Genomic DNA, 26,381 nt, shown 5'->3' on the forward strand with positions numbered 1-26,381 from the left:
AAGCAATTCGCTATATGGTAACCACAATTCTAAAATGCATAGTCGATGTGGATACACCTACAAAGGTGGGAACTATTTTTTAAATATGTTTTGACTTCGGTTAGAGCTAACCCACAAAGGAGGGAAATAGTCTCTGGTGGTCTGAAAAAGCAAAAAATACACCAGTTTGTGATCCAATAGGTTGATTGCGTGGCATGGACGAAATAGAAAATTTCTGCTGGAACAAAGTAATTAATACTATATATGTGAATCACACCAAGACACTTGTATCACATACAACATAGCTGATCTGGCATCCCTATCAATAATGTGTTAGAGATGCTAAAACTTTGATAAAAACATGCATGATCGTGACCCAAACTTCGATTATATACAATAATGCATGTATTCTGTTCCAAACTTCCAGTTTCAACCAAATGGTACACATACTCATACACTCATTCTAGAAAATAAATGGTAATAATTAAATAACTAAGACAAAATGTAAAGATGATGGAAAGCTCTCATTCCCATTTGGTTCGAATTTTGTTAGTGTGCTTGAAGTCATAGGTTAAAGCCACGGTACCATCCATTCTTTTCAGAACAAATGATTCCACCAATGCATAGCAACCAAACTTCTTCCATCCATTCTCTCCTCCATACACCTCTAGCCTTTCCACATTCTCTTGACCACCAATCCACCCACCTCTTTCTTCCTCCCACCGCATCCTCTCCCATATTGCTAGACTCAAACCCAATCCCCTCTCCCCAGAGTTGACAGGCTTGAACCACACCATTCCATCGACCACCTCTCTGCTGTCATGGACTACTTCACTACCGTTCAGCAACGCCATGTGCCTTCTAACACCAATACTTAGGTTCACATCGTTTCCTTCCTTGCCATCATTCTCACAGCTATAGATCTCCTCCCAGAATTGCTGGAGAGTCAAGTTATAGAACATGGATCTTTTCATTTGGTCTTTTAATCGGTCACCTTCCTTTATGAACATAAAAGGGCAGTACCACTTCCCCACAACAATGGCAGGAGAGCGTTTTGTAGAAATGTTGAAGTCCAGATCAGGCAATCTATTCCTAAGAGACACATCAAGGCCTCGAGCTTCGGTTAAGTAGTAATTAGTTGAATCCGAAGTGTAGGCCCGCCAACCTTTCCTTCTAAGATATTCTGGGGGAATTCCATCAGAAGCTACTGCCTTGGCGTGAAACTTATTTCTGTGACAGATGATCTCTACTTGCTGATAAATATCTGTGTGATCTAAAGGACTTGATGCGACATCATTAGCAAATGAACAAAAACAACATGTGGTCATATCCTCCTCTCTCGAACATGTGGCTGCTTTCCTGAGAATTACCATCAAAACATGCAAGATTATTATTCTCTCGTGTTGTTGTTTCCTCAACAACAGTGAAGTACGACTCGGTGCATCCTCAAAACTTTAAAATCTGAATAATTATAATATAATAAATAAAATGAAAACCTCAAGGATGATGAATGCGATAGGTTGGACAGCTATGCTTCTAATTCTGAAGGCAGCTATTGACGTGAAACTGGGCAAAGAGAGGCCAGAAGCGAAGCATACAATCGACATGTTAATAGAGCTTAGGTAGAAGATTTACCCTTTGTTTCTTCCATCTGCTCTGATAACATGGTACCTATTTGATGATAACGGCTGGGCAATGGCTGGAATGAAGAAGACATCATCTCTATAGGTCGTACTGTGACTCTGGCCGTTTGCACCTTGGTGGCTGGTGGTATATCGAACTTTAATCTTGGTATTTTGAGGGAATGGGAGGCCATAAATCCTCGAATCTTTGCAGAGTCCCCAACAGCACACTTGTTCACTCTCAGCCTCTTCATCTTTGATCACAAGAATACCAGAACCGGGACCTTCTGGCGGGTACTCAGAGAGAGCATGGGGGTTGTTATGGTAATGGGAGAGAGGCCTGGTCACATACATATTGTTCTAAGATGATGCTTATATGGTGTAAGGTGTGTTTGCTGGCCTTTTGTTCTTGGTGCCTATATATATAAAGATGTTGGAGTTGTGCAACAACCAAGCAGCGAGAGGAACTGATTCAAAGCTTTGATTTTCTCTTATGGCGGAGTCGGTGATGGTACGAAATCGATTGGAGAGGCTATATTTAGAGTAGGAAAATGGTATGCTTTTGTCGAAGATTGCCGGGTAAATGTCGGAGAATATCGGGTACTCCTAACATTGATTTTTTCTAAGACTAGGAAAAAAAACCTTCGGTAAGCATTCCTTTAGCAAGCAATCTCTTGGGTACGAAACTACGCTATTCAAAGCATCGATAAAGCAAAATAGAATGTTAAAAGTTATCTCCTCTTCACTAGATCTTACTTATGTTAAAAAATTTACTAGAATCCCAGTTGAGGGACTTCTTTCCCTCTTGGGCGGAATTTTCCTCATAGGAAAGAGCCTTGCATAGATAATGTGTAAGGTGTGTTTTCTGGCCTTTTGTTCTTGGCGTCCATGTATAAAGGATCGATGATGGACTTGTGCAACATCTACACGACTCCAGGGGAGGAATTTTCCTTGCGGGAAAGAGACTTGCATCGATGGTTTGACAAGACCCTTATGGGAGGGACTGAGTGGCGAAGAAAAGGTCTAATCATTGCTGCGACCAGGTCAATGAACCACGCCAAATCCCACGGTGGATAACTCGCCACATTACCAATTGTATTTATGTAGGTGGGAAGGGAAATCTTCAATTGTTTCTTCCCGGACTATTCTTGCGGGCTAATAACATGAACGTGAAGTCATTTGCCTAAGCGCGTCAGAAGAAAAGTCTGCTGTGATCCGACTGGTAGTACTTGGTCACCGCCTTCAGTTCCGTGCAGAGGTAGTGTTTTGACCGGCGCCAAAGGTCTTTAGGTCAAGCTAGTGGCCCATGTCTTGCTTGCTGATAAAAAATATTACGAATATAGGGTATAAAAATATAGATTGTATGAGAAAGTCTTTGACCCAACAGATTATTTGAATCGAATCAGATCCATATATAATCTAACTCTAATCTATGAAATGTAAGTTCGGTTTGGATTCAAAACAGATCAGAATCAACACAGAGTTGTCTTAATGGTGGCAGTGATTTTTTTAGCTCAGTATGAATCTTAGTCATTTCTTTTTCATGAAGATTTTAACTCGGTACTTAAATTGAAATTTGAGTATAAGAAAAAATTGAAAATAAAATATATAATTCTCTTTATCGATTAGCACCATAGGATCATCAAATTGGATGATTACTAGCTTTATTGAGATATATCCTTCATAAGAAAAGTGTTGCTCTTTAGATTGATTTTGATGATTACAAAGCATTTGAAGGGATACTAATGATTTTCGTTTGAAAAAGACTTATTGTTTTTCAGGGGCAAAATCGTAATTTTATCAAAACTCTGATTTGAAAGCATCAAATGATAGAACAAAAGATTTGTGATCCATTGGTGAAAATTTTATTATTTTTGGACTTGTATTTTGAAAGATATGCATGTTAGAAAATCATGAGTCGACCCATGAGTCAACTCATGGCACAATGAGCTGTTTGGCACGCAGATTTTTTGGCTTGGCAAAACCTGTAAGTCGATCCATGAGTCGACCCCCAAGGCATGAGTCGACCCATGAGTCGACCCCTGCTGTTTTTAGGCCAAAAATCACAGAACCTTGTCTTCTGATTGTTTTCTGGTGTTCTTCCACAGAGGTCGACCCATGAGTCGACCCCCAGGCATGAGTCGACCGCTGTGACGAGATTTTTTCGCAACGACTAATTTTTAACCCATTTTAAATACTTTTAATGCTCATTTATTGTGATCTAACGGCTCTTTTTCAGCCTAGAATATTTTTCACTATTTCTTAAAGCTATAAAAGGGACAAAAAGGTGGAAATCAAAAAGAAGTATAGTGAAGAAGAAAAGAGAGAGGATTCAAGAAAAGAGATTTTGAAAAAAGGATTTCAAGCAAACTTTTCAGTCCTAAGCAAGAGCTCACTCAAAGCATTCAAGAAGCCTTTGATCCAAGCTCACCAACTCCTCAAGTGCACATTCTAGTCTCCAACCACCTTGAGGAAATCAAAAAGGATCTTCTTCTTCTTGAGTAAAGAGTATTTAAAGTCTCATACGCTCATTAAAGGAGCTTTCTTTGTGCTTACTTGTGCTATTTATTGTTATACCTTGTTTGTGTTATTGTTTTTGTTTTGGAAGGGTTCCAAAACAAGGGAAGGTTGATCCGAACCTTGAATCGGAGTGTATAGGGTTGGCTTGTACCCGAGAAACAAGTGGACTAGCTTGGGATAGCTAGAGTCGGAGTTTCCGACGTTTGTATTTGGGTTGAATAAAAGATTAGTGGATTGAAATTCCCAAGTAGGAGCTTGAGGAGTTGATGTAGGTGCAAGGTTGGCACCGAACCACTATAAATCCTTTTGTTTGTGGTGTGCCTAATTGCTCTTCTTTAACTCTTCATTATTCTCTTGCATTCTAGCTTTTAGCCATTAGCCTTGAATTAATTTTACTCTCCCTATTTATTTAGCTTTTGTCAAACATTTTTCATAAGTCATAAGTTAAGCTTAAAATTTTTAGAAATCCAATTCACCCCCTCCTCTTGGGTTGCATAGCTGGGCAACAAGTGGTATCAGAGCCCGGTGCTCTAGCCCTACTTTGATCTAAATAATCAAAGAGTCAAAGATCTATGGCAACTCAAGTTAGCACTTCTCTAGCCGAGGGGCAATCCACCAACCGACCTTCACTTTTCAATGGGTCTAATTACACCTGTTGGAAAGCTCGGATGAAAATATTCATTTAAGCACTCGACTATGATATGTGGAGTATCATAGTGAACGGTCCTCACACACCCACTAAAAGTATAGATGGTGTGGAATCAGCCAAACCCGAGAAAGAATGGGATGAGGTTGATAAGAAAATGGCCCAATTAAATGCTAAAGCTATGAATATTCTTTATTGTGCTCTTGATGCTAACAAATTTAATCGCATTTCTACTTGCTCGTCTGCTAAAGAAATATGGGATAGGTTAGAAGTAACCCATGAAGGAACCAATCAAGTAAAGGAGTCTAAAATCAACATGCTTGTGCATAAATATGAATTGTTTAAAATGGAGCATGATGAGTCCATAACTGAAATGTTTACTCGCTTTACTGATATTATAAATGGCTTAAAGAGTCTTGGTAAGTCCTATACTAACAGTGAACTTGTAAGAAAGATTCTCAGGTCCTTACCAAGAACTTGGAAAGCCAAAGTGACCGCCATCCAAGAAGCCAAGGACTTGAACATTCTACCCTTGGAAGAGCTTCTTGGATCATTGATGACTCATGAGCTGAGCATGAAGCAACATCAAGAGGAAGATGTCAAAAAGAAGAGAACCATTGCCCTCAAATCCACAGCTCCACCAGATGAAGAAACTGATGATACTGAAGATGAAGAACAAGATGAAGAGATGGCACTCATTACCCGAAGATTCAAGAAATTTTTGAGAAAAAGGAAACAAGGGATGAGGAAGAGGCCATTCACAAAAGGAAAACAGAGCAAAGAAAAAGAGAAAGACCAACCCCTTATCTGCTATGAATGCAAGAAGCCGGGACACTTCAAGTCCGAATGCCCACAACTGAAGAAGGGTCCCAAGAAGTACAAGAAGAAGGCCATGATGGCCACTTAGAGTGCGAGTGATGACTCAAGCTTCGAAGAGAAAAACTCAACCGAACAAACCAACCTGTGCCTTATGGCACACGAAAATGAGGTAATTTCTGAAACTCCTAGTGACTTTACATTTGAAGAATTACATGAAGCTTTCTATGATTTAGTTGATGAATTAAAGAAACTAGGGATGAAGAACAAAGAGCTAAAATTGAAAAATCAAACTTTATTGAAACAAACTGAAAATATTTCAATTGAGAAATCCACCCTGCTTCAAGAAAATCAAAGCTTAAAGAATGAAATTGCCAAGCTAAAATCAATAGTAGAAAAGTTCACTTTGAGTTCAAATAAACTCAATATGATTCTTGATAATCAAAAATCCGTGTATGATAAGGCTGGACTTGGCTATAACCCCTTGAAGAAACAAAAATATCTGAAAAATATTTATGTAAACTCTTTAAGTAACAAGTCTTCTAATATTACTTGCTTCAAATGTGGTAGAGTAGGATATAAGTCATACACTTGCTTCTCTAACAAGTCTGTAAACTCAACTATAAAGAAAATATGGATTCCAAAAGGAACTATTATGACTAACCAAAAAAGATCCAAGAAAGCTTGGGTACCTAAAACAAAAACTTGACTTTTGCTTGCAGGTGTGTCTAGCATCCCAAGGAGAAAACAGGAAATGGTATCTTGACAGTGGATGCTCGAGACACATGACTGGTGATGAATCCCAATTCATCACTCTTGATGCTAAGGATGGAGGGATGGTCACCTTTGGAGATAATGGCAAAGGAAAGATCATCGATATAGGTAACATTGGTATCACTCCCTCCAAATATATTGAAAATATTTTATTAGTTGATGGTTTAAAGCATAATTTACTAAGCATTAGTCAATTTTGTGATAAAAGATATAAAGTTGTTTTTGAATCGTCTGTTTGTATTGTAACTAGTCCTATTAATGATGGCATTAAATTTATTGGATATAGACATGGTAATGTTTATATGGTAGATTTAAATGATTTAGCCAAAATAAACATGCAATGCCTAGTATCCTTGAATGCTAAAGTTAATGAGACTAGTTGGCTTTGGCATCGCAGACTTGCACACATTAGCATGCATTCTCTTTCAAAATTAATTAAGAAAGAATTAGTTCTTGGTTTGCCAAAACTAAATTTTGAAAAGGATAGAATTTGTGATGCATGTCAACTAGGTAAACAAACAAGAGTTTCATTTAAATCCAAAAATATTGTTTCAACCTCTAGACCTTTAGAGCTTTTGCATATGGACTTATTTGGACCTACTAGAACCACTAGTCTAAGAGGAAAATGATATGATTTTGTAATTATAGATGATTACTCTCGTTTTACTTGAGTTTTCTTTTTAGCACACAAAGATGAAACTTTTCATGTTTTCACTAAATTTTATCGAAAAATCACTAATGAGAAAGGATTTTCAATTCAAAATATTCGAAGCGATCATGGAACTGAATTTGAAAATCAAGACTTTGAAAACTTTTGTGATGAAAAGAGAATTGGTCATAACTTCTCTGCTCCTAGGACACCCCAACAAAATGGGGTAGTAGAAAAGAAAAACAGAACCTTAGAAGAAATGGCCCGTACCATGCTTTGTGAAAGCAACCTTCCAAGATATTTTTGGGCAGAAGCAATTAACACAGCATGTTACATTTTAAATCGTGCTTTGATTAGACAAATTTTAAAGAAAACCCCCTATGAGCTTTGGAAAGAAAGAAAACTTAATATTGCATATTTTCATATTTTTGGTTGCCGATATTTTGTATTAAATAATGGTAAAGAAAGACTTGAAAAATTTGATGTAAAATCAGATGAAGCAATCTTTCTTGGTTACTCCTCCACTAGTAAAGCTTTTAGAGTTTTTAATAAAAGAACTTTAGTAGTAGAGGAGTCCATACATGTTGTCTTTGATGAATCTAACGATCTTCCTTCAAGGAAGAATGAAGGTGTTGATGATACAGATTCTCTTATAGAAGGAATGAAGGAGATCACTCTGAAAGATTCAACAATTCAAGAGGATGAGGAACATGAAGACAAACAGGATGAGGGAGGTGAAGAACATCAAGAACAACCTCAAGGTACAAATGACCTACCCAAAGAATGGAGGTATGTTCACAATCACCCTAAGGAGCTAATTATTGGTGATCCTATGCATGGGGTAAAAACTCGTTCTTCACTTAGAGAAGTATTTAATCATTGTGCTTTTGTATCTCATCTTGAATAAAAAACTATTGAAGAAGCTGAAAATAATTATAATTGGATTAATGCAATGCAAGAGGAACTTAATCAATTTGAAAGAAATAATGTATGGACTTTAGTATCAAGACCTAAAAATTATTCAATAATTGACACAAAATGGGTCTTTAGGAACAAATTAGATGAACATGGAAATGTAATAAGAAATAAAGCAAGATTGGTTGCCAAAGGTTATAATCAAGAAGAAGGAATTGATTTTGATGAGACCTTTGCACCTGTTGCTAGATTAGAGGCCATTAGACTTCTACTTGCATATGCTTGCTTTATGAAATTTAAATTATTTCAAATGGATGTCAAAAGTGCTTTTTTGAATGGATATATTGCTGAAGAAGTCTATGTAGAACAACCCCAGGATTTGAAAATCATACTTTTTCTAATCATGTTTTTAAATTAAATAAAGCTCTATATGGATTAAAACAAGCACCTAGGGCTTGGTATGATAGGCTAAGCAAATTTTTACTAAATAATGATTTTTCAAGAGGTAATGTAGACACAACCCTCTTTATTAAAAGAAATCAAAATGATATGTTAGTTATACAAATTTATGTTGATGACATTATTTTTGGGTCTACTAATGAATCTCTTTGTCAAGACTTTGCTAAGCTCATGCAGGGGGAGTTCGAGATGAGCATGATGGAAGAACTTACTTTCTTCTTCGGACTCCAAATCAAACAAACAAAAGAAGGAATCTCCATCACCCAAAGCAAGTACACCAAGGAATTACTCAAAAGATTTGGAATGGAGAACTCCAAACCAATTGAGACACCCATGAGCCCCTCATGTAAGCTTGACAAGGATGAAGAAGGTAAATGTGTAGACTTAAAATACTATAGAGGTATGATTGGCTCTCTATTATATTTAACTGCAAGTAGGCCTGATATCATGTTTAGTGTTTGTTTATGTGCTAGATTTCAATCTAATCCTAAAGAATCTCACTTGAATGCTGTTAAAAGAATCCTTAGATATTTAAATGGTACTCAAACTCTAGGGTTATGGTACTCTAAGGACTCACTAATTGATTTATTAGGATATTCAGATGCTGATTTTGCTGGATGTAGATTAGACAGAAAAAGCACTAGTGAAACTTGCCAATTTCTTGGAGTTAACCTAATCTCCTGGTTTAGCAAGAAACAAAATTCGGTAGCACTGTTTACGGCTGAGGCCGAATACATTGCAGCCAGAAGTTGTTGTGCTCAAATCTTGTGGATTAAGCAACAACTCAAAGACTTTGGTATCAAACTTAATGAAACACCCATAAGATGTGACAACACTAGTGCCATAAATCTATCTAAAAATCCAATTCAATATTCAAGGTCTAAACATATTGAAATAAGATATCATTTTATAAGAGAACATGTTCAAAATAAAGATATAATTCTTGAATATATTTGCACTGAAAATCAATTAGCTGATTTCTTTACAAAGGCCCTTAGTGAGGATAGATTCTGTGAAATTAGGAGAAATCTAGGAATTCTTGATCCTTTTGCCTAAATGTTCTCCAAATCCAAGGAATCGATGTCAAAATTTTTTTGAGCTCAATTTTCATCAACTCTCTTGGACCTAAAAGCTCAAGATTATCATTCTCACAACTTGTCATTGAGCAAAATTTCTTCTTCCAAAATTTTGAATTTTTTCAAAATTTATTCATATTTTTTTTGAAATTTTGTGAATTATGAGTCGACCCCCTAGGGTCGACCCAATGGCATACTTGAAATTCTTGGCCAACTTCCCACGGGCTCTTTTCTTTTTAACTTAAAGCCCGTTCATGAGTCGACCCCTTCTTCTTCTTCGTCTTCCTCCCTCTAAGACTCGTCGTCCTCATCTTCGTTCTCTCCAAAACCAAGGATTTAGCCCAAGATCATTCTCCCTTCACATCTCCACCTCAAATCACCCCTTGGGAAAGGAGCTTCTCGCATCTTTCTCCCTTGATTGAAATGGTTGGAGTGTGCCCTAGCTTCCACCGTTCTTCTCAAAATCGTCTTTTCTCTCCGTCAAAATCCCTTTCCATCCTCTAGTAACCCTCCTTCTCCTCACCCATTTGATCTTTCGAGTCTCCCTGCCTGCTCTTGTGGTGAGAATGGCACCAAAGATGAAACTCCCTCAAAGAAGAAAATCAGTCCGTGCGCTCGAAGAAGGCATCCGCAGAAAAAGGCAAGCTTCTCGGACCTCCTCTGCTCCCATTCCAGCTTCAGCATCTGCACCAGGTCCCTCTCAGTCTCCCCTTAGCCCTACCAAAATCTCTCTCTCTGACAGAAAGGTAGAAACTGACAAGAATGTGGACTTCAGGTTTTTTGAAAAAGAGGGTTTCTCCTTTGGGTCAAAGATCAAAAATCAAGGTTGGGGATTTTACTGTTCTCTCAAGGAAGTTACATATGTAGACTTGGTTAGAGAGTTTTATCTAAATCTGCACTATGGCAATGGAACAGTAACCTCTACTGTTAAGGGAATTGATATCTGCTTAGATCTTATTATTTTGGGAGAGATTCTATGTTTGCCCTGTGGGGGATATTCATACATGGAACTCCCAGTGAAGGAAGAGGGGATCAATGTAATTTTAGGAGGAACCTACTCGGGAAGTCTAAATAAATTAGAAGCCAAAATCTTGTCAATTGAAATGAGAATTCTACATCAATTAGTGACAAAGCTTTTCTTTCTGAGGGGTGGTAGGCATGACCTCCTTTCTGGCCGAGACATTTGTATAATGTTTCATGTGATCACCCAAACCCCTTAAACCTTCCTGCTTTAATGATTGAGGCCATGAGAGAAATACTGAATAGATCCAAGGCACATCTGCCTTTTGGTATGGCCCTCACACTGGTTTTCAGGAGGTTTGGAGTCAGTTTGAGAGAGAGGCATCTACTAAGCTTTCTCACGCTGACACCATCAACCAACACACTCTGCACCGCATGGGATTCACTAGGATTGATGGTGGTTGGATCAAGGGTACAGAAGAAAGAGCTGAGGAGAGAGCTGAGGACAGAGTTGAGGACAGAGCTGAGGAAGAAGGTCCCTCATCACCTCTCCATGACTTCAGGACAGCATCTCAGACATCCAGTTTGTTTCAGATCCAGAGGCTGGCCCTTCAGAGTCCACCAAGAGGCACACACCAGTTCAGCAGCCAGACAGCAGAGCACTTCCCTCAGAGTTCAGATTGGCTGATGATCAGATTGAGCAGATTTCTCAGCGTGTGGCTTCCTTGCTTTCTCATCAGTGGAGCACTTCTGCGTTTGCATCGGGATCTACATCATTAGATGCATCTGATCAGACCTTGATCCCCCATATCTCCACTGTATTTTAGATGATCTCAAATCAGTCAGTTTGGATTCAGCAGCTCGAGGATTACATTTTGAGACTGACTGGGAGAGTGCTTGACTTGCAGGGGCAAGTCTTAGCTTTGGCCCATCCTCAGCCACAGGAGTGCACTATTGAGGTCACAGACCTTACTGCGGAGGCTGGTAGGCTCAGAGGTGTATTGGAGGGTGGTTATGATTCTTGAGGAGAGAGATCAGAGGCTCTAGTGAGCATGCTTCTACACAGTTCACTGCACTGCTTCAGTCTGTTTCAAGAGCTTTGAACGTTCTTGATTCCATCAGGCTCTCTCTTGCAGTCCAGTCTTTGACCTCTGAACGTTCTCAACCTTCAGGATCATCTCGCCCACCTACTCGTGCAGCACCTCCACTCATGGTAGAGGCAGACGGGGTAGAGGACGAGTCTTTGATCGTGATCCATCATCTCCCCACCCCATCTCTGATCCATTTGATTCTGATCCATCTAGTCATGAGCTCTACTAGATCCTTGTAGCTAGCCTTGTCTGTTGTTCTTTCTAGGATCTATCTTTTGGGCCATATAATGATGTTAACTAGTTGACTTTTATATTATGGAATATGTATTGAAACAACTATGGTATCAATCATCTTTTAATTATATATCTACTCTTTGTAATGGTATCAATCATCTTTTGATTTATATCTTCTCTTTGTTGCTAATTCATATTATGGTACTCAATGGCATATTTGTTTATGATTGCTGTATTCAGGGGGAGTAACATTAATGTTAGCAAAGAGTTTGAAGAAACACTAAGAATGTTTCAAGAAAAAAGAGAGGAGAACAATGTTTGTAGTCAAAAAGGGAGAATTAAAAAAAATATCAAAAGCAGATTATTAATGACTTAAAATACAATGAGTGAATTGCTAAGCAAAAGTATCAAAAGAAAGATAAATAAAAGACTTAAAATAAATGAGTGAATTGGGAGAAATTAAAATATCAAAAAACATGATTGTAACAAATGAGTGAATTGCTAAGCCAAAGCAATGAGCATTAAAATTTTCTAGACTTCTGATATGCTTTAAAATTAGATGCCTGATAATTAACATGCTCTGATACATCTTAAAAATTTGACATGCTCTGACATGCTTAATTAATTCTTAGACATCATTGAATACACTTAATTGGTTAAACATGACTCTGATACTAAAATTAAATAATCAAATGAGAATGAGCGAATTTCAAGATGCTAAAAAATTTGAAAAAGTAAGCAAATGAGATATTTTCAAACCATGCAATTTTCAAATCCTAAGGTAAATTCTGCTTTGCTCTGAATAACAAAAATAAATTTTTGCTCTGATACCAAATCACATAATCAAATGAGCAAATTTTTCAAATCATTAAGCAATAGGCAAATTATTTATGTAAATGGGCACATGTATCACATGCCAAAAGAATCAATCTTCTTTCACGCAATGCACTTATAAGTTGGTAGTAAATTTTCTATTTATCTTCAAACTACCTATAATGCATTTCATTCCTTTGAAATTTATGCTCATTGTTTCATATAATGTTTTTTGTTCAAGTTTTTGTCATCATCAAAAAGAGGAGATTGGTTGCTCCTTAGATTGATTTGATGATTACAAAGCAGTTGAAGGGGTACCAATGATTTTCACTTGAAAAGACTTATTGCTCTCAGGGGCAAAATTGTAATTTTACCAAAATTCCTGATTTGATAGTATCAAATGATAGAACAAAAGATTTGTGATCCAATGGTGAAAATTTTATTAATTTTGGACTTGTATTTTGAAAGATATGCATGATTGAAAATCATGAGTCGACCCATGAGTCGACTCATGGCACATGAGATGACTGGCACGCTGATTTTCCTGGCCGGCACAGACTTGGTAAAACCTGTGAGTCGACCCATGAGTCGACCCCCAAGGCATGAGTCGACCATGAGTCGACCCTGCTGTTTTTTGGCCAAAATTTAGAACCTTATTTTGTGTGTTCTTCCACAGAGGTTGACCCATGAGTCGACCCCCAGGCATGAGTCGACCCATGAGTCGACCCCTGACGGAATTTTTCCGCAACGGCTAGTTTTTAACCATTTTAAATGCTTTTAATGCTCATTTAATGTGGTCTAACGGCTCTTTTTCAGCCTAGAATATTTTTCACTATTTCTTAAAGCTATAAAAGGGACAAAAAGGTAGAAATCAATAAGAAGAAAATAAGAAGAAAAAGAGAGAAGATTCAAGAAGAGAGATTTTGAAAAAGAGATTTCAAGCCAACTTTTCAGCCCTAAGTAAGAGCTCATTTAAAGCTTTCAAGAAGCCTTTAATCCAAGCTCACCAACTCCTCAAGTGCACATTCAATCTCCATCCACCTTGAGAAAATCCAAAAAGAGTCTTCTTCTCTTGAGTAAAGTGTATTTAAAGTTATATTCGCTCATTGAAGGAGCTTTCTTTGTACTTATTTGTGCTATAAATTGTTATACTCAGTTTGAGTGATTGGTTTTGTTTTGGAGGGATTCCAAAACAAGGGAAGGTTGATTCGAACCTAGAATCGGAGTGTATTGGGTTGGCTTGTACCGAGAAACAAGTGGACTAGCTTGGAATAGCTAGAGTCGGAGTTTCCGACGTTTGTATTCGGGTTGAATACAAGATTAGTGGATTGAAATTCCCAAGTAGGAGCTTGGGGAGTGGATGTAGGTGCAAGGTTGGCACCGAACCACTATAAATCCTTTTGTTTGGTGTGTGTCTAATTGCTCTTCTTTATCTCTTCATTATTCTCTTGCATTCTTGCTCTTGCTATTAGCCTTGAATTAATTCTACTCACTCTATCTATTTAGCTTTGTCAAACATTTTTCATAAATCATAAGTTAAGTTTAAAATTTTTAGAAACCCAATTCACCCCCTCTCTTGGGTTGCATAGCTGGGCAACAGAACGGTAGCCTGAAGCCAATCTGTTCCTGACACATGACTGGTGATTTGTTCAAGAATTGACAGCCGAATCGTTCGATCTCCTGTAATAAATACAGAAGATCTTCTTGCAGCTTGCACCATAACCACCGCACGTCCTCCGAAATGATAAATCGATGGCACAATCTGCAAAGCAATAATGAGAATGCATGTTTCATAAAAGGACAAAATGCCAGCTGCATCTTCTCAAGGTGACAATAAATGTGAACGAAGTGACGGCTGAAATAGTATTAAGTTCAAAAAACTCCTGCGGCCCGACCAATTATATCATTCAGGCATGAGAGTTGAAGGGCAAGTGTTGGGACAAATACTCAAATTTTCTAAATACCGACTAAAACGTCGAACGACTAAAGGCCTACTCTACTTCTTCCCAACTAAAGTCTACTATTGACTAAGGTCATCTGATTATCTACTTTACTGCATAACTGATTTGGCAATATTATTGGACCTCCAACTGAATAAGATTGTACGACAACCCATTCGGTTTCCAACCGAGTAAAGGCGGTTATAACCTATCCTCCAAAGACTAAGGAGGGAAAAACAGTTATTTGCCCATGTCATGAACATGCTCAACTGTCTGCAACCGATTCAATAACTTCCACGATTCATGTTGCGCATAACTGAATCGGTTACTCCCACGTTCTCTAAATTCACGAAATGGGAGTTACAACTACACCTCTATCTCTATATAAAAGGAGGTAAGTAGGGGAACCCGGTAAGCTAATTCTGATAAAGAAGAGGCTCTCATCTTGGCTTTTATTTATTTTTAAAATTCTAGCTGACTTAATCATCAAAGAGTCTTCCGTCGGACAATCACTGATCAGTGAACTTATTTTGCAGGTTCCTCCACCACATAACCAAGGCACAACTTTCTTAGTTCCAAGCCGAGCATTTCATCAGAGCTTTGCGGCAATAAGTAGGATATCCAGATGATGCTCGTCATGATTCACTTCTACTCATCAGCTGGTGGCTGGTGAAGATATCCAATGAGAAATTTGAGAATAAAGATTGAGATGGTATAACCCCATAATAGAATCAATAGCCTATTCCGACTTTAGAGTTGCCTAGCTCGATAAACAATTATAGAAATATAGAGCCCTTTCTAATCATAGTGCAAGAGCCGTATCTTATCTTAGGATACGTGTGGGCTTTCCTCTATTCGCTATTTTTTATTTCTTAGAATTGAAGCGAGAAAGAAAAGTTTTAACCGAGTGGAATGGTTTCGAGTGGTTTCCTAATTGTTCAAAACTGTCCTTTTCTTCTCTTTTAGAATCAGATCAGGTTGAGTCGGGACCTGATTCCTAGAAACGCACTCAACCAGGGCCTAATCGAAGAGAAACGTTGCACAAAGTTGATTGACGCGATCAAACAGGTCAAGGAGAGGATCCAAGCTTTTTGTGAATCCAGGGCTGATAATGGGTCGGGCCTCCTCTGAGCCCTGACGTGACTGGATGGTGAAACGCTGCGTCAAGTTTCGCGCGCATGATTAGTAGCACGATCCCAAGTTGGCGTGTACGGTGACTGACCCAACATTTTCCGAAATTCACCGCGCAGCGGATCTAAACCGCATCCGCACGCCTACCAGCCCCGACGAGCGAACGAAAGGAGGCCCTGCCGGTCGGAGGAGGAAAGGCGGCGGAGAAATGGGGGAAGAGAGAGTGAAGGAGGAAGCTCTCGAGATCATCGGTGTGTTGCAAGCCCTTCCCCGATTGGTCGTCTTCGATCTAGACTACACCCTTTGGCCTTTCTACTGGTGAGTCTCTCAGGAGGTGAGGAGCGATCTTCCCACCTCACATCCATCCTATATTCATTCCCCAAATCCTTTTTTGTGTGTGTGTGTGTGCTTTATTCGAAGAACTGGCATGCTATGGTCGGTTAAGACTGGATTTTTGTTTCCTTCAATCAAAAAATATTGAGATGGAAAGCCGTCGGGATGGCTCGGCACCTGTTGGGCTGATGGGCCTCCGGATGGTTTGACATAGTGGAATTAGTGAAGCATTAGGGTATATCCTCTGGACCATCATGAACTCATGAGCAGATGCTGTTCGGATTTATTCATGAGATGATCGCAGTAGCAGGAGATGGGAGAGATTACGAAGATGAAAGATGATCTGGGGATAGGAACGAAGATCTGATGAAATTAGTGTTAGGGATCTCGATGGATAGGTTCTTAAAAGTCTCTTATCAATTCCAGGGAGTCGATAAGAATGATTGAAAGAATACGGAATTAGGAATTGGAGATTATCAAGTTAATGCTCGATCTTAGTTCTAGATGAGGATAGAGCTACGGAGACTTTGGGTATATCTTGTTTATCAATTCACTAGATATTAGCAAGCACAAGAGGAAAGTTAGAGCATCAGGGAATTTCTGTATTTTTTTTGTTTCTTGAGGAAGAATTATTTTCGATCATTGTGATTGTTAAGCAACCAGCTTGTTTGATCATAAGTTACAGAGGAGGTCAACTTACATGTTGTGCTGCCTTCAACTCAAATAACCCATCTTGGGTATGTATTATTTGAGATAGATACATTTTAGATATTTTAAATTTTTAATGCTTATCAAATTCTTTGCTTCCAACTTCTAATGACTGCTGGAGAGTTGGACTCTTCTAACATTGAGTTTGTTACAAGATAGCTTCTATTTGTTTCTAGAACCTGACTAAGGAATATTCTGGTCAATGGTGTGAATTCTCAACTTATACAACTATTTTACATTTAACACATTATCACTACCATTATATCCAAAAAATAAGCAATATCACTATTAGCACCATCTATTTTTTGTCCACTTGATGCATGAGCAATAAACCTTCAAATCATATAATTCTTTATTTCTAGGCATTTATAATGTTGATTACTTGAACCTGAAAGTTGTTTTAAGAACTAGTGGCAAATGATTTCTCAAATGTCTGCTATATAGACCAATGCTTTCTTGCCATATTGAAAACTATAATCATAATTATCAAACCTTGCCCCAACTACTTTGGGATTTTATGATTTCTTAGTCACCTAGCCTTTCTATTTTGAATTACCTTTGATTTTATCACAAACATTTCCAAATACTTTATTATGTGGAATGCTGTACCAGGCTGAACAGTCCATTACACCCCACGATATCTCGTATCGTACCATTCTGGTCTCATATCGATACGATTTTTCGTATCATGTTGGCACTCGATAGCCATCTCGAACCATATTGAATTGTGTACCGACACTATAATAGGATGGCACTGGTACAGGTCCGGTACCGTGACAGTGAATCTTGCTTTATTATATATATCCATGTTATATCAGGTTCATCCATTTTTTTAAAATCCTGTTAACCTCCAGCATCTCTCCTTATAGGAGCTTCCTTAAATTTTCATGCAGTTGCTTGTGCCTCCTTATTTATTGTTTTTATCACTGCTTGAAATAGATACTTAAATAGATAGTACATTTTCCAACAACTGTTAGGTCAGTTGGTTGGCACCTCTCGTCCAAGGGCTCAACGTTGGAGGAGGTCTAGCGTTCAAATCCTAGGTATTACTGAAGTAACAAAAAAGATAGTACACTTTGTGCCTCTCCATGTCTTATTCATCTTTCTATCCTTCGTAATCTTTCTTGATCCATCTTAATAATTCTTTATTTCAGCCATATTTGTCTTTATTGCTTGAATCCATTCTACTGTCCAACACTTGGATCCGTTTAACATTCTTACGGTTGTTCTATAAAAGTTCATTCATGTGGCTGAAGAATATGCCATTTTTCTCAAAGCACATCTTTGTGTTATCAACTGAGCTTTAGTTCTATTACATATGTCTGTAACCTTTATCCCTTGATATTTTTAGTTTATAACTGTGCACGCTATGATATTTCTTGCCTATTTATTTTTCTTGGAGTCAGTGTTTTAAAAATGGCTACTTCTATTTGGAGGCAGAAGGCAGCAGGGGATTTTATAGTGCTTAGGTGAAAGGTAGGTGGCCGATGAATGTCTTGGTTGATGGTCAAAAATATCATAAAAGTTCATCAATATTCATAGATAATAAAAGAAATCTAGACATAAAGGATAAAAAGAAATAATGGTTAAATTAGGAAAAATTTTTTACATCTATTTAAGGATTTGTTTTTGTAGATGGTGTTATAAAGCAAACTAACAGAATTTTTCCTACAGGTTATATAATGAATATTGATTATCCCAAAATTATCCCTAATAACTCTAGTGTGTGAAATAGACAATTTTACCACATGATGCATGAACAATGTAAACCGGAAAAATTGTCATTTGAAAATAGTGGAATTTATAGCTAATTAGGGACTTGGGGTGTTTCGATACAAGAAAGAGATAACGAGTTTATACCATTCTTTTATACTAAACGTCTTAACCTTCCCACATAGTCCATTAGCTGCCCTAAAGATGGTCAAAGCCAAATTGTACCACTTGGACAGCCTCTACAAGGTTGGCCTGCATATGTGAGCTAGTTAGATGGTTCAACCCCAAAGGGAAGTCACCTAAGCCAGTCACCTAGCTGTCACTGCCCCCAATGTAAGCACATGCCGAGGAATGTGATAACTTGTCACACACATGTAAGGCTAGGCCTGATAAGCATGCAAAGTGATGACCTGTAAAACAAAATAGTTATAACCAAACTAACAATAGTCGACTAATGTAGAGGATAACAATCAAAGTTGTCCAAACTCACATGATTCCAAACAAACTAAGCTAATTCTCAAAACATTCTCAGCTTACATATTCAGGTAAAACTACAACTCAACCAACAAAACCACTTATAAAGTTTTAAGAGGTTCACTTATTTCTACAAACAACAGTATCAAGGAGGGCTCCAAACAAAATTGTAAAGGCTGGTCGCATACAACTAAATCTAAAGCCCCAGTCAAATCTTATAGTCCAACCTTTAACCATTCCTTCTTATGCCTTAGGCTCGATAAGAAAATGAAGAAATTAAAGGTGTGAGCTAATAGTCTAGTAAGTAACAAAAACCACAATCAAAGGGATTAAGCAAGTATAACAAATAAGACCATGATGAATACATGACAGAAAACAACTTATTTAACGATACAATACTTCCATAATCATATATGTATACATATACATACACACACACACACACACACACACACAAACATACATACATACATATACATATACATATGTATGTATGTATGTATGCATGCATGCATGCATGCATGCATAATACATTGTGTGTAGTTCCAAAATGTTTGAAATATATTATTTTCCAAATCAATAATTCAAATATGATTCCAAGGAGCATACATATAAAAAATTCATATAATTGATATTGAGGCATGATTTTCAAAAGAAATATTTCAAAAACTACAAAAGTACATGATCTAGAGGTTCATGCAGAGATTTCCAACAATTTAACTATTTCCCTGACAATATCTCATGATTATGGAAGTACATGGATATGAAGGATGTTTAAGAGTAGAAAACATAATAATTTCTTGCTCGATCCAATTTACAAGTATACAAGATAGACCATACAGTTTGCAAAGCATTTAAAACTAATTATTACAAAAATATATTTTGAAGATATATATTATCTATATTATAATAGTAAAATGATCAACAGGTTATAAGGCGGCATTTCGTATTGACACGTAGGATTAGGGTTTGCCATACCGGGCCGAACCGCCCAGTACGGGGCGTACCGAGCCGGACCGGTGCTTGAACGGTTCGGTTCGGACCTTTTTTAAGAGAAACACCCTGAACCGCACCGAACCGGGCTGTTCGGTCCGGTTCGTTTCCATACCGTCCAAAACCGAACGGTATGGTTCGTTTCGGTCCGGTTCGGCGTGAACGGAACCGTACCGACCGTCTCATGTGAATAAAGTGAGGAGGGGGGTGGGGTCGGAGACCACATGCATAAAAGGAACATGTTTGGAGTTCTCTGAGATGTCTCAGAGAACTCCTGAGGGTCTGAAAGTTGCGAAGGTCTCAACGAAACCGTTGAGATCTCCGAAAAATTAGAAAAAAAAGAAAAAACTCCGTCAAATTGTAGGAGTGGTTCGAGGAGAGGCTGATCTTTGGCCGGAGGTAAGATAATGTCTTATTTTCTTAGTAAATATTTTTTTTTTTTGTTGTTAAAAATAAGATAAGAATGAGAAAGAATGAAAATAAGAGAAAATCATGCCACAATTGTGATTTTGGGATGATTTAATTATATGTGATAGATCTTTGGAAGATCTACACGATGACACCAAAATTGTTAATTTTTGTTAATTATATATTTTTTAAATATTTTTAAATATTTATTTATTTAAAAATTAAAAAAAATTAAATTTTAGAAAAAAAATCAGAGTTTGGGAATCATGTTTAGAATGATTCAAGCTACTTAAATCTAATTTCTAAATTTTTTTCAAATATTTGAAATTAAAAAATTATTTTTTAATTATTTAAATTTAAAAATTTAATTATAAAATAAAAAATATATAAAAATAGTGTTATATTTTAGTTAATTTAAAAATATTATTTGAAGCATATAACATATTTATTTTGAATTTATAAGTTTTAAAATAATTATTAAAATTATTTTAAAATTATATATAATTATTTTAATTATCGTTAAACTATCGTATTTTGTTATACTTGCATATATTTATAAGAAAAAATTTAGAGCATGACGTTCGTTCACTTTAATTAATCAGCTATTTTATAGTATATATTTATTTATATAAAAATTATTAAAAAAATAAAAAAATAAAAAATCAGTGTTAGTTTTGAAATTGAGAATAATGTTTAGAATGATTCAAAATAATTGAAATATTTGAATCTAACTTGAAATTTTTTTGAGATTTTTTTTGTAAATATTTAAATAGTAAAAAATATTATTAAATAAAAAATATATGTAATTGGTGTTATATTACAGATAATTCGAAATAATTAGTATTTTATTATATCTACAGAAATGAGTAAGAAGAAAGATCAAGACCATGACATCGGTTGGGATCATGGCGAGATGCTTTCGGCTCGGCATCATTGGAGATGCAAATAGTGCAACACAGAGTTCAAGGGAGGATGAGTGACTAGATTGAAGTAGCATCTAGCTGGTGGTTATCTTGATGTGTCGATGTGTCGGAAATGTCCGCAAAAAGTCCGACAATTGATGAAAAAGCACTTTGCTGATTCGAAAGCAGCGAAGGAAAGAACAAAGCAGAAAAAGACCGAAGTAGACCGTCGAGCTGCAGAGCCACCTTCTTATCACTCTAGAGAGTCAAAGGAGGCTTCTGCTCCAGATGATAAGGAGGCATAGATTGAGGCTGCCATTCAGGCGAGCTTGGTGGATCAGTACCAGCAGGAGGAGATGGCCCGGTACAGAGACCGATTCGGACCATCATGCTATGAATCAGGATCTGGATCAGCGACTGGTAGGGGAGAATTCGAGTTCAAGAGGACTACCTCAGTCAGAGAGCCTGATGGTAGAGGGAGCAGACGCAGCATGTCTTCTTTGTTGGGAGCTTTTGGCAGTAGGAGGAGGTCCTCCAGAGATATTCCAACAGGAGCCAGCATTCAGGATTTGGATCTACATGCTTTGCCCAGCAAGGATTCAAAGCAGCAGAGAATTGACAGTATGCTGAAAAAAGATAAGAAGAAGGATATGTGGCGAGCTATTGGATCATGATTTCATTTCAGTCATATTCCAGCAAATGCAGCAGCCAATTTTTACTACCGATCTGCTATTTCAGCCATAGAGGCTGCCGGCCAGGGTGTAGATCCTCTAAGACCTGAGGACATCTATGGTCAGCTTCTTGACAGCAATAAGGAGGATCTGGAGAGATGGATTGCTTCTTACAAAAATAAATGGCCTACATACGGTCTGACAGTGATGTGTGATGGTTGGACAGGTCTTACTAGGCGGAGCATCATTAATTTTTTGACATACTGTGATGGAAAAATATTTTTTTACAAATCAATCGATGCTTCAGATAAGATGCACAATGCCACATATATCCTTGGTCTGATGGAGGAGGTGATTGATTCAGTGGGTGAGCAGCATGTCGTGCAGGTCATCACAGATAATGGACCACAATATAAGGCTGCCGGAGAGTTGCTGATGGAGCAGCGATTGTAGATATACTGGACCTCATGTGCTGCACATTGCATTGATCTTATATTGATGGATATCAAAAAGATTCGCAGGGTGCAGCAGATAGTGGAGATTGCCCAGACCATTATTAGATTCATCTACAACCACACATGGGTTCTTTCTTTGATGCGGACGTATACTGGGGGAGATCTTACGATCGGGTATCACACGGTTTGCTACCAACTATATAGCACTTGATAGTCTTCTTCAGAAGAAAATAGCTCTACGTCAGATGTTTGTCAGTGTCGAGTGACAGGAGAGCAGATATGCGAGGGCCGGCACTGATGGAAGTCATGTGGAGAACTTGGTGACGAGTCAGTCATTTTGGCAGCGGGCTGAGAAGATAGTGAAGGCTATCAAGCCTTTATATGAGGTGCTTCGCGTGGTGGACAGCGAGAGATACCCCCAGATGGGCTTTCTATATTATATGATGGAGAGGGCAAAGAAACAGATCAGTGAGAATGATCCCAAGCATGCTCAAGAATTCATTAACATTATTGAGCGCCGTTGGGACTATCAGATGGGCAGAGATTTGTATCTAGCTGGTAAGTTTGGATTCAAGAATGTTTTAAAATATTTTTTCGAAGTATGAAAATAAAATTGTGCTTAATCAGTCTTGAAATTTATATGCAGCTTATTACTTGAATCCGAGATTTCAGTATACTATTCTGGAGATAGATATGGATAGTGAGCTTCTTGTTGCTCTTCGCAATGTCATATATAAGATGATGTCCGATCCAGAAATCGCGTCGTTGTGTCTGCAAGAGGTATACTAGTTTAAAACAGATGTAATTATTCAATTGAATTCGATTTGATATATTTATAAATAATAAATATATTTTATTTAAGACGAAATAGTTTAGAGATGGATCAGACAGTTTTGGAGTCCCATCAGCTATCGTAAGTAAAAAGCAGATGAATCCAGATAAATTACATGTAGATTGATATGTAATTTTGCTTAATAATATCATCAAATTTGATATATAATTTTGCTTTTGTAGCTGAATGGTGGATTCATTTTGGAACATCAGCAGAAAATTTGAGACATATGGCTGTCCGTATTCTTTCTCAGATGGTCTCTGCTAGTGGCTGTGAGCGTAATTGATCCACTTTCGCCCTTATCCACAGCAAACATAGAAATCATCTGACACAAAAAATGCCTCGATGATCTTGTATATGTTCACTACAATCTGAGGTTGAGGCTAAAATATATTCAGGAGGAAGTTCAGTTGAAGTACACTGATCCGATGCTAGATGATTATGCCGACGAGGATGACGATCCGATTATCAGATGGCTTGCAGGTTAGCAGCAGGAGCCAGAGCTTGATAAGCCAAGATCCCCTCCACGACCAGCCAGTGTGGTGGCAAGGGAGATCAGGGTGGATCCAGGGCAATGGGTAGAAAAAAATATTCTACATAGGGTTCCAGCTGATCAGCCACAGTCTGAGGGGACACAAGGGACTCATTCATCATATGACTCGCTATCCGATACATCGTCCCAGAGATTCGAGCGAGAGATGTAGAGACGTTCCTCCCGACAGCCAGCAAGAAGGCATCCATCCTCCCAATCACAGGAAACTCAGTCACAGAGGGGCACAAGGGGGGAAGGAAAAGACAGTTGCACTTGCACCACTCTCGAGAGTACAGGAGCTATCTGGTTCAGATACGGACACTAGGGAGAGTGATGATGATACTGGTAGTAATAGCCATGGATCTGATGATCAGAGATGAACTGGAGGACAGGAGACCACCGTTTATGAGACACAGCCACAGAGTGATATTCGATTCACTGGTGAGTCTCAGTTTACGCATGTCACACAGAATAGGGATCATGGTGGACGAGTCGGTAGAGATCGTGGGGAGCCGATTTCATATAGACGATGGGCTCCTAGAGGTCGTCCAGCACATGATGCAGCTGCGGATGATCTTGCACATGGAGTAGGGTCCATGGATGTATCTGGATCATCCTCGCATTATGGATCCTATTATCCACAGCCACTTTATAATCCATATGCATATGGTGCATCCGAGGCATCATCTTCTAGTGGTTACTATCTTATGCAGCCTGGAGCATCTTACGGATCAGATTTTGTTACTGGCATATTTGGATAGGCTCTTCCACAACCATACCATCATCTCGAGGATACTTCTCAGAGTCAGAATTTTAGCGAGAGGTCTGAGATGTCTTACAATCCAGAGAGGATGTCTTATGGGATGATGAATATTCGAGAGTACGGTGCAGGTTGGCTAGAGGGTTGGACTGATGTCCCTTCAGACTATGTTGATGATCCAGATATCTACGAGCGTCACAGACACTCGACAAGAAATTAAATGCAGAGCACATCTTAAGGTTCGTATATCAGTTATTGCGCTTTGTACTTAAATATTTAGATACATTTTAATGCGTATTTTATATATATTTTTTTAGTTTTAAGATGACATAGTTGAAATATAATGTAAATAAATATATGTTTGAAATTTTGGATCAAGAGTCTTTGTACCGCAACCTAACTCCAAATTGAACCCAAATATATCAATAATATGCAATATAATGCCATATTGAGATTGTATTTATCAATTATTAACTATAAAAATCTAAAAAAAAAATTAAAAATCGAAAAAAATTGTGTACCAGTACCGGACTGGTACGCCCGGGAGTACCGTGTGTCGGTACGGTACCGGTATCGTACCATACTAGTCCGGCACCGGCACGCCGTCCGGTACCGGTACAGCAAACCTTGCGTAGGATTATATGTTAACGCTTTATAATACCACATGTCGGAGTCTTAATCGGATGGAGGCCGAAAGCGATGCTGGGCGATGGTTGGGGTTTTGTGTTGGGGTTTTCTTTTCTCCTTTTGAAAGTCTCGATCAGGTGTGAGGCCACGAGGAGAAAGGGTGAAGTTGGGAGTTAGCACAGTGAGATCCCTCGTCGAACGGAAAGAGGGAGAAGCCGTTGGAGATAGAGAGGACGTGAAAGATGTCTCGATCGGTGGGAGCCACGAGGAAAAAGGGGTGAAGTTGGGAGTCAGCACGACGAGATCCTCATCGGCGGAAAGAGGGGAGAAGTCGTCAGAGACGGAGAGGACGCGAAGGCTCTGGAGGCAAGCATTTCCTTTCTTTATGTTAGGGTTAGGTTTTGTGTGGATTTTTTTCTTCTTCATCTTTGGAGGAGGATTGAGGAAGGAGCGAGAGAGGATGAGCTTTGAGGCTTCATGGTGGAGCGGTGATGGAGCGGCACACCATGTTCTCGGACATCCAGATCATCATGAAGCCCATGGATATGGTGCTGGGTGGTGGGGCTCTTGTGGGGTCGGACCCAGAGAAGGTTACTTGCCTCGGGGTGCTCCATCAGTGCTGGGGGTGGGTACCACGGGCACGCGCAAGGCTACAGAAGCTGCTAGCATCAGGAGGTGGGGGAACCGTGCATGTCGGAGATGGAGGTTTGGGGGGTGGCGGTGGGAATCGCGGGTGTGCATGGGGCCGGGGGGGAGGCTGAGGACGGAGGATCGTGGGTGCCCTAGGGGTGGTAGTGGGAACAGCGGGTGTGCACGGGGTCGGGGGGAGGCCGAGGGTGGAGGATTGTGGGTGCCCCGGGAGGTGGGGGGGTGCAGAAGCCTCGGGCATCGGAAAGGGGGGTCGGGGTGGCGTAGAAGCCCCAAGCACTGGAAAGAAGTGGCCGGGGGGGTTGGGGAGGAAATGGGAATCGCAAGGGGGTGGGGGGGGTGCAGAACCCACTGACGGAGGGGTTGGGGCGGGGGGTGTGGGGGTGCACAACCTATCGATGCTGGGGTGGGTAGTGCGGGCACACAGGGCGGCGTCGAGGTCAGCGAAAGGAAGAAGAAAGGAAAAAATAAAATAATAATAATAAATATTATTTTTTTTAAAAAAATATATAAAAATAATAATATGGAATATCTTAAACATCCTTTATACTAATACTATAAAGAAGCACCATATCAAAATCTATTTTTTTTATTATTATGTTGTACATGTAATATCCCTCCATATTGTGATATCACTCATAACAATTTGGTTCCTAAATCTCTTTTCATCAATATCTTCGTTTGGGCAGCTGAGGAATCT

The 26,381-nt window shown here is 38.7% G+C and overlaps 1 protein-coding gene and 1 pseudogene across 1 annotated transcript; one reads left to right on the forward strand and one right to left on the reverse strand.

The window, feature by feature from the left end:
• Positions 1 to 223: 223 nt before the first annotated feature.
• Positions 224 to 2,425, reverse strand: LOC105031992 (uncharacterized). The gene is made up of 2 exons (XM_010906309.4): positions 1,615 to 2,425; positions 224 to 1,338 (listed from the first exon to the last, which is right to left on the reverse strand). Exons 1-2 carry the CDS (start codon positions 1,953 to 1,955, stop codon positions 504 to 506), a joined length of 1,176 nt encoding a protein of 391 aa, XP_010904611.1. The 5' UTR covers positions 1,956 to 2,425; the 3' UTR covers positions 224 to 503.
• An 18,691-nt stretch (positions 2,426 to 21,116) lies between these two features.
• Positions 21,117 to 26,036, forward strand: LOC140856328 (uncharacterized; annotated as a pseudogene).
• The last annotated feature ends 345 nt before the right edge of the window (positions 26,037 to 26,381 follow it).

Source organism: Elaeis guineensis, chromosome 1 (assembly GCF_000442705.2).
Source record: "Elaeis guineensis isolate ETL-2024a chromosome 1, EG11, whole genome shotgun sequence".
NCBI classification, from domain to species: Eukaryota; Viridiplantae; Streptophyta; class Magnoliopsida; order Arecales; family Arecaceae; genus Elaeis; species Elaeis guineensis.

Excerpts from the sequence above, each read along its gene's own strand:
- LOC105031992 (XM_010906309.4), bottom strand. The coding sequence starts at position 1,955 with ATGTATGTGACCAGGCCTCTCTCCCATTACCATAACAACCCCCATGCT. Across the intron at positions 1,339-1,614 it reads GCAGATGGAAGAAACAAAGG|GAAAGCAGCCACATGTTCGA; the intron begins GTAAATCTTCTA and ends GGTAATTCTCAG.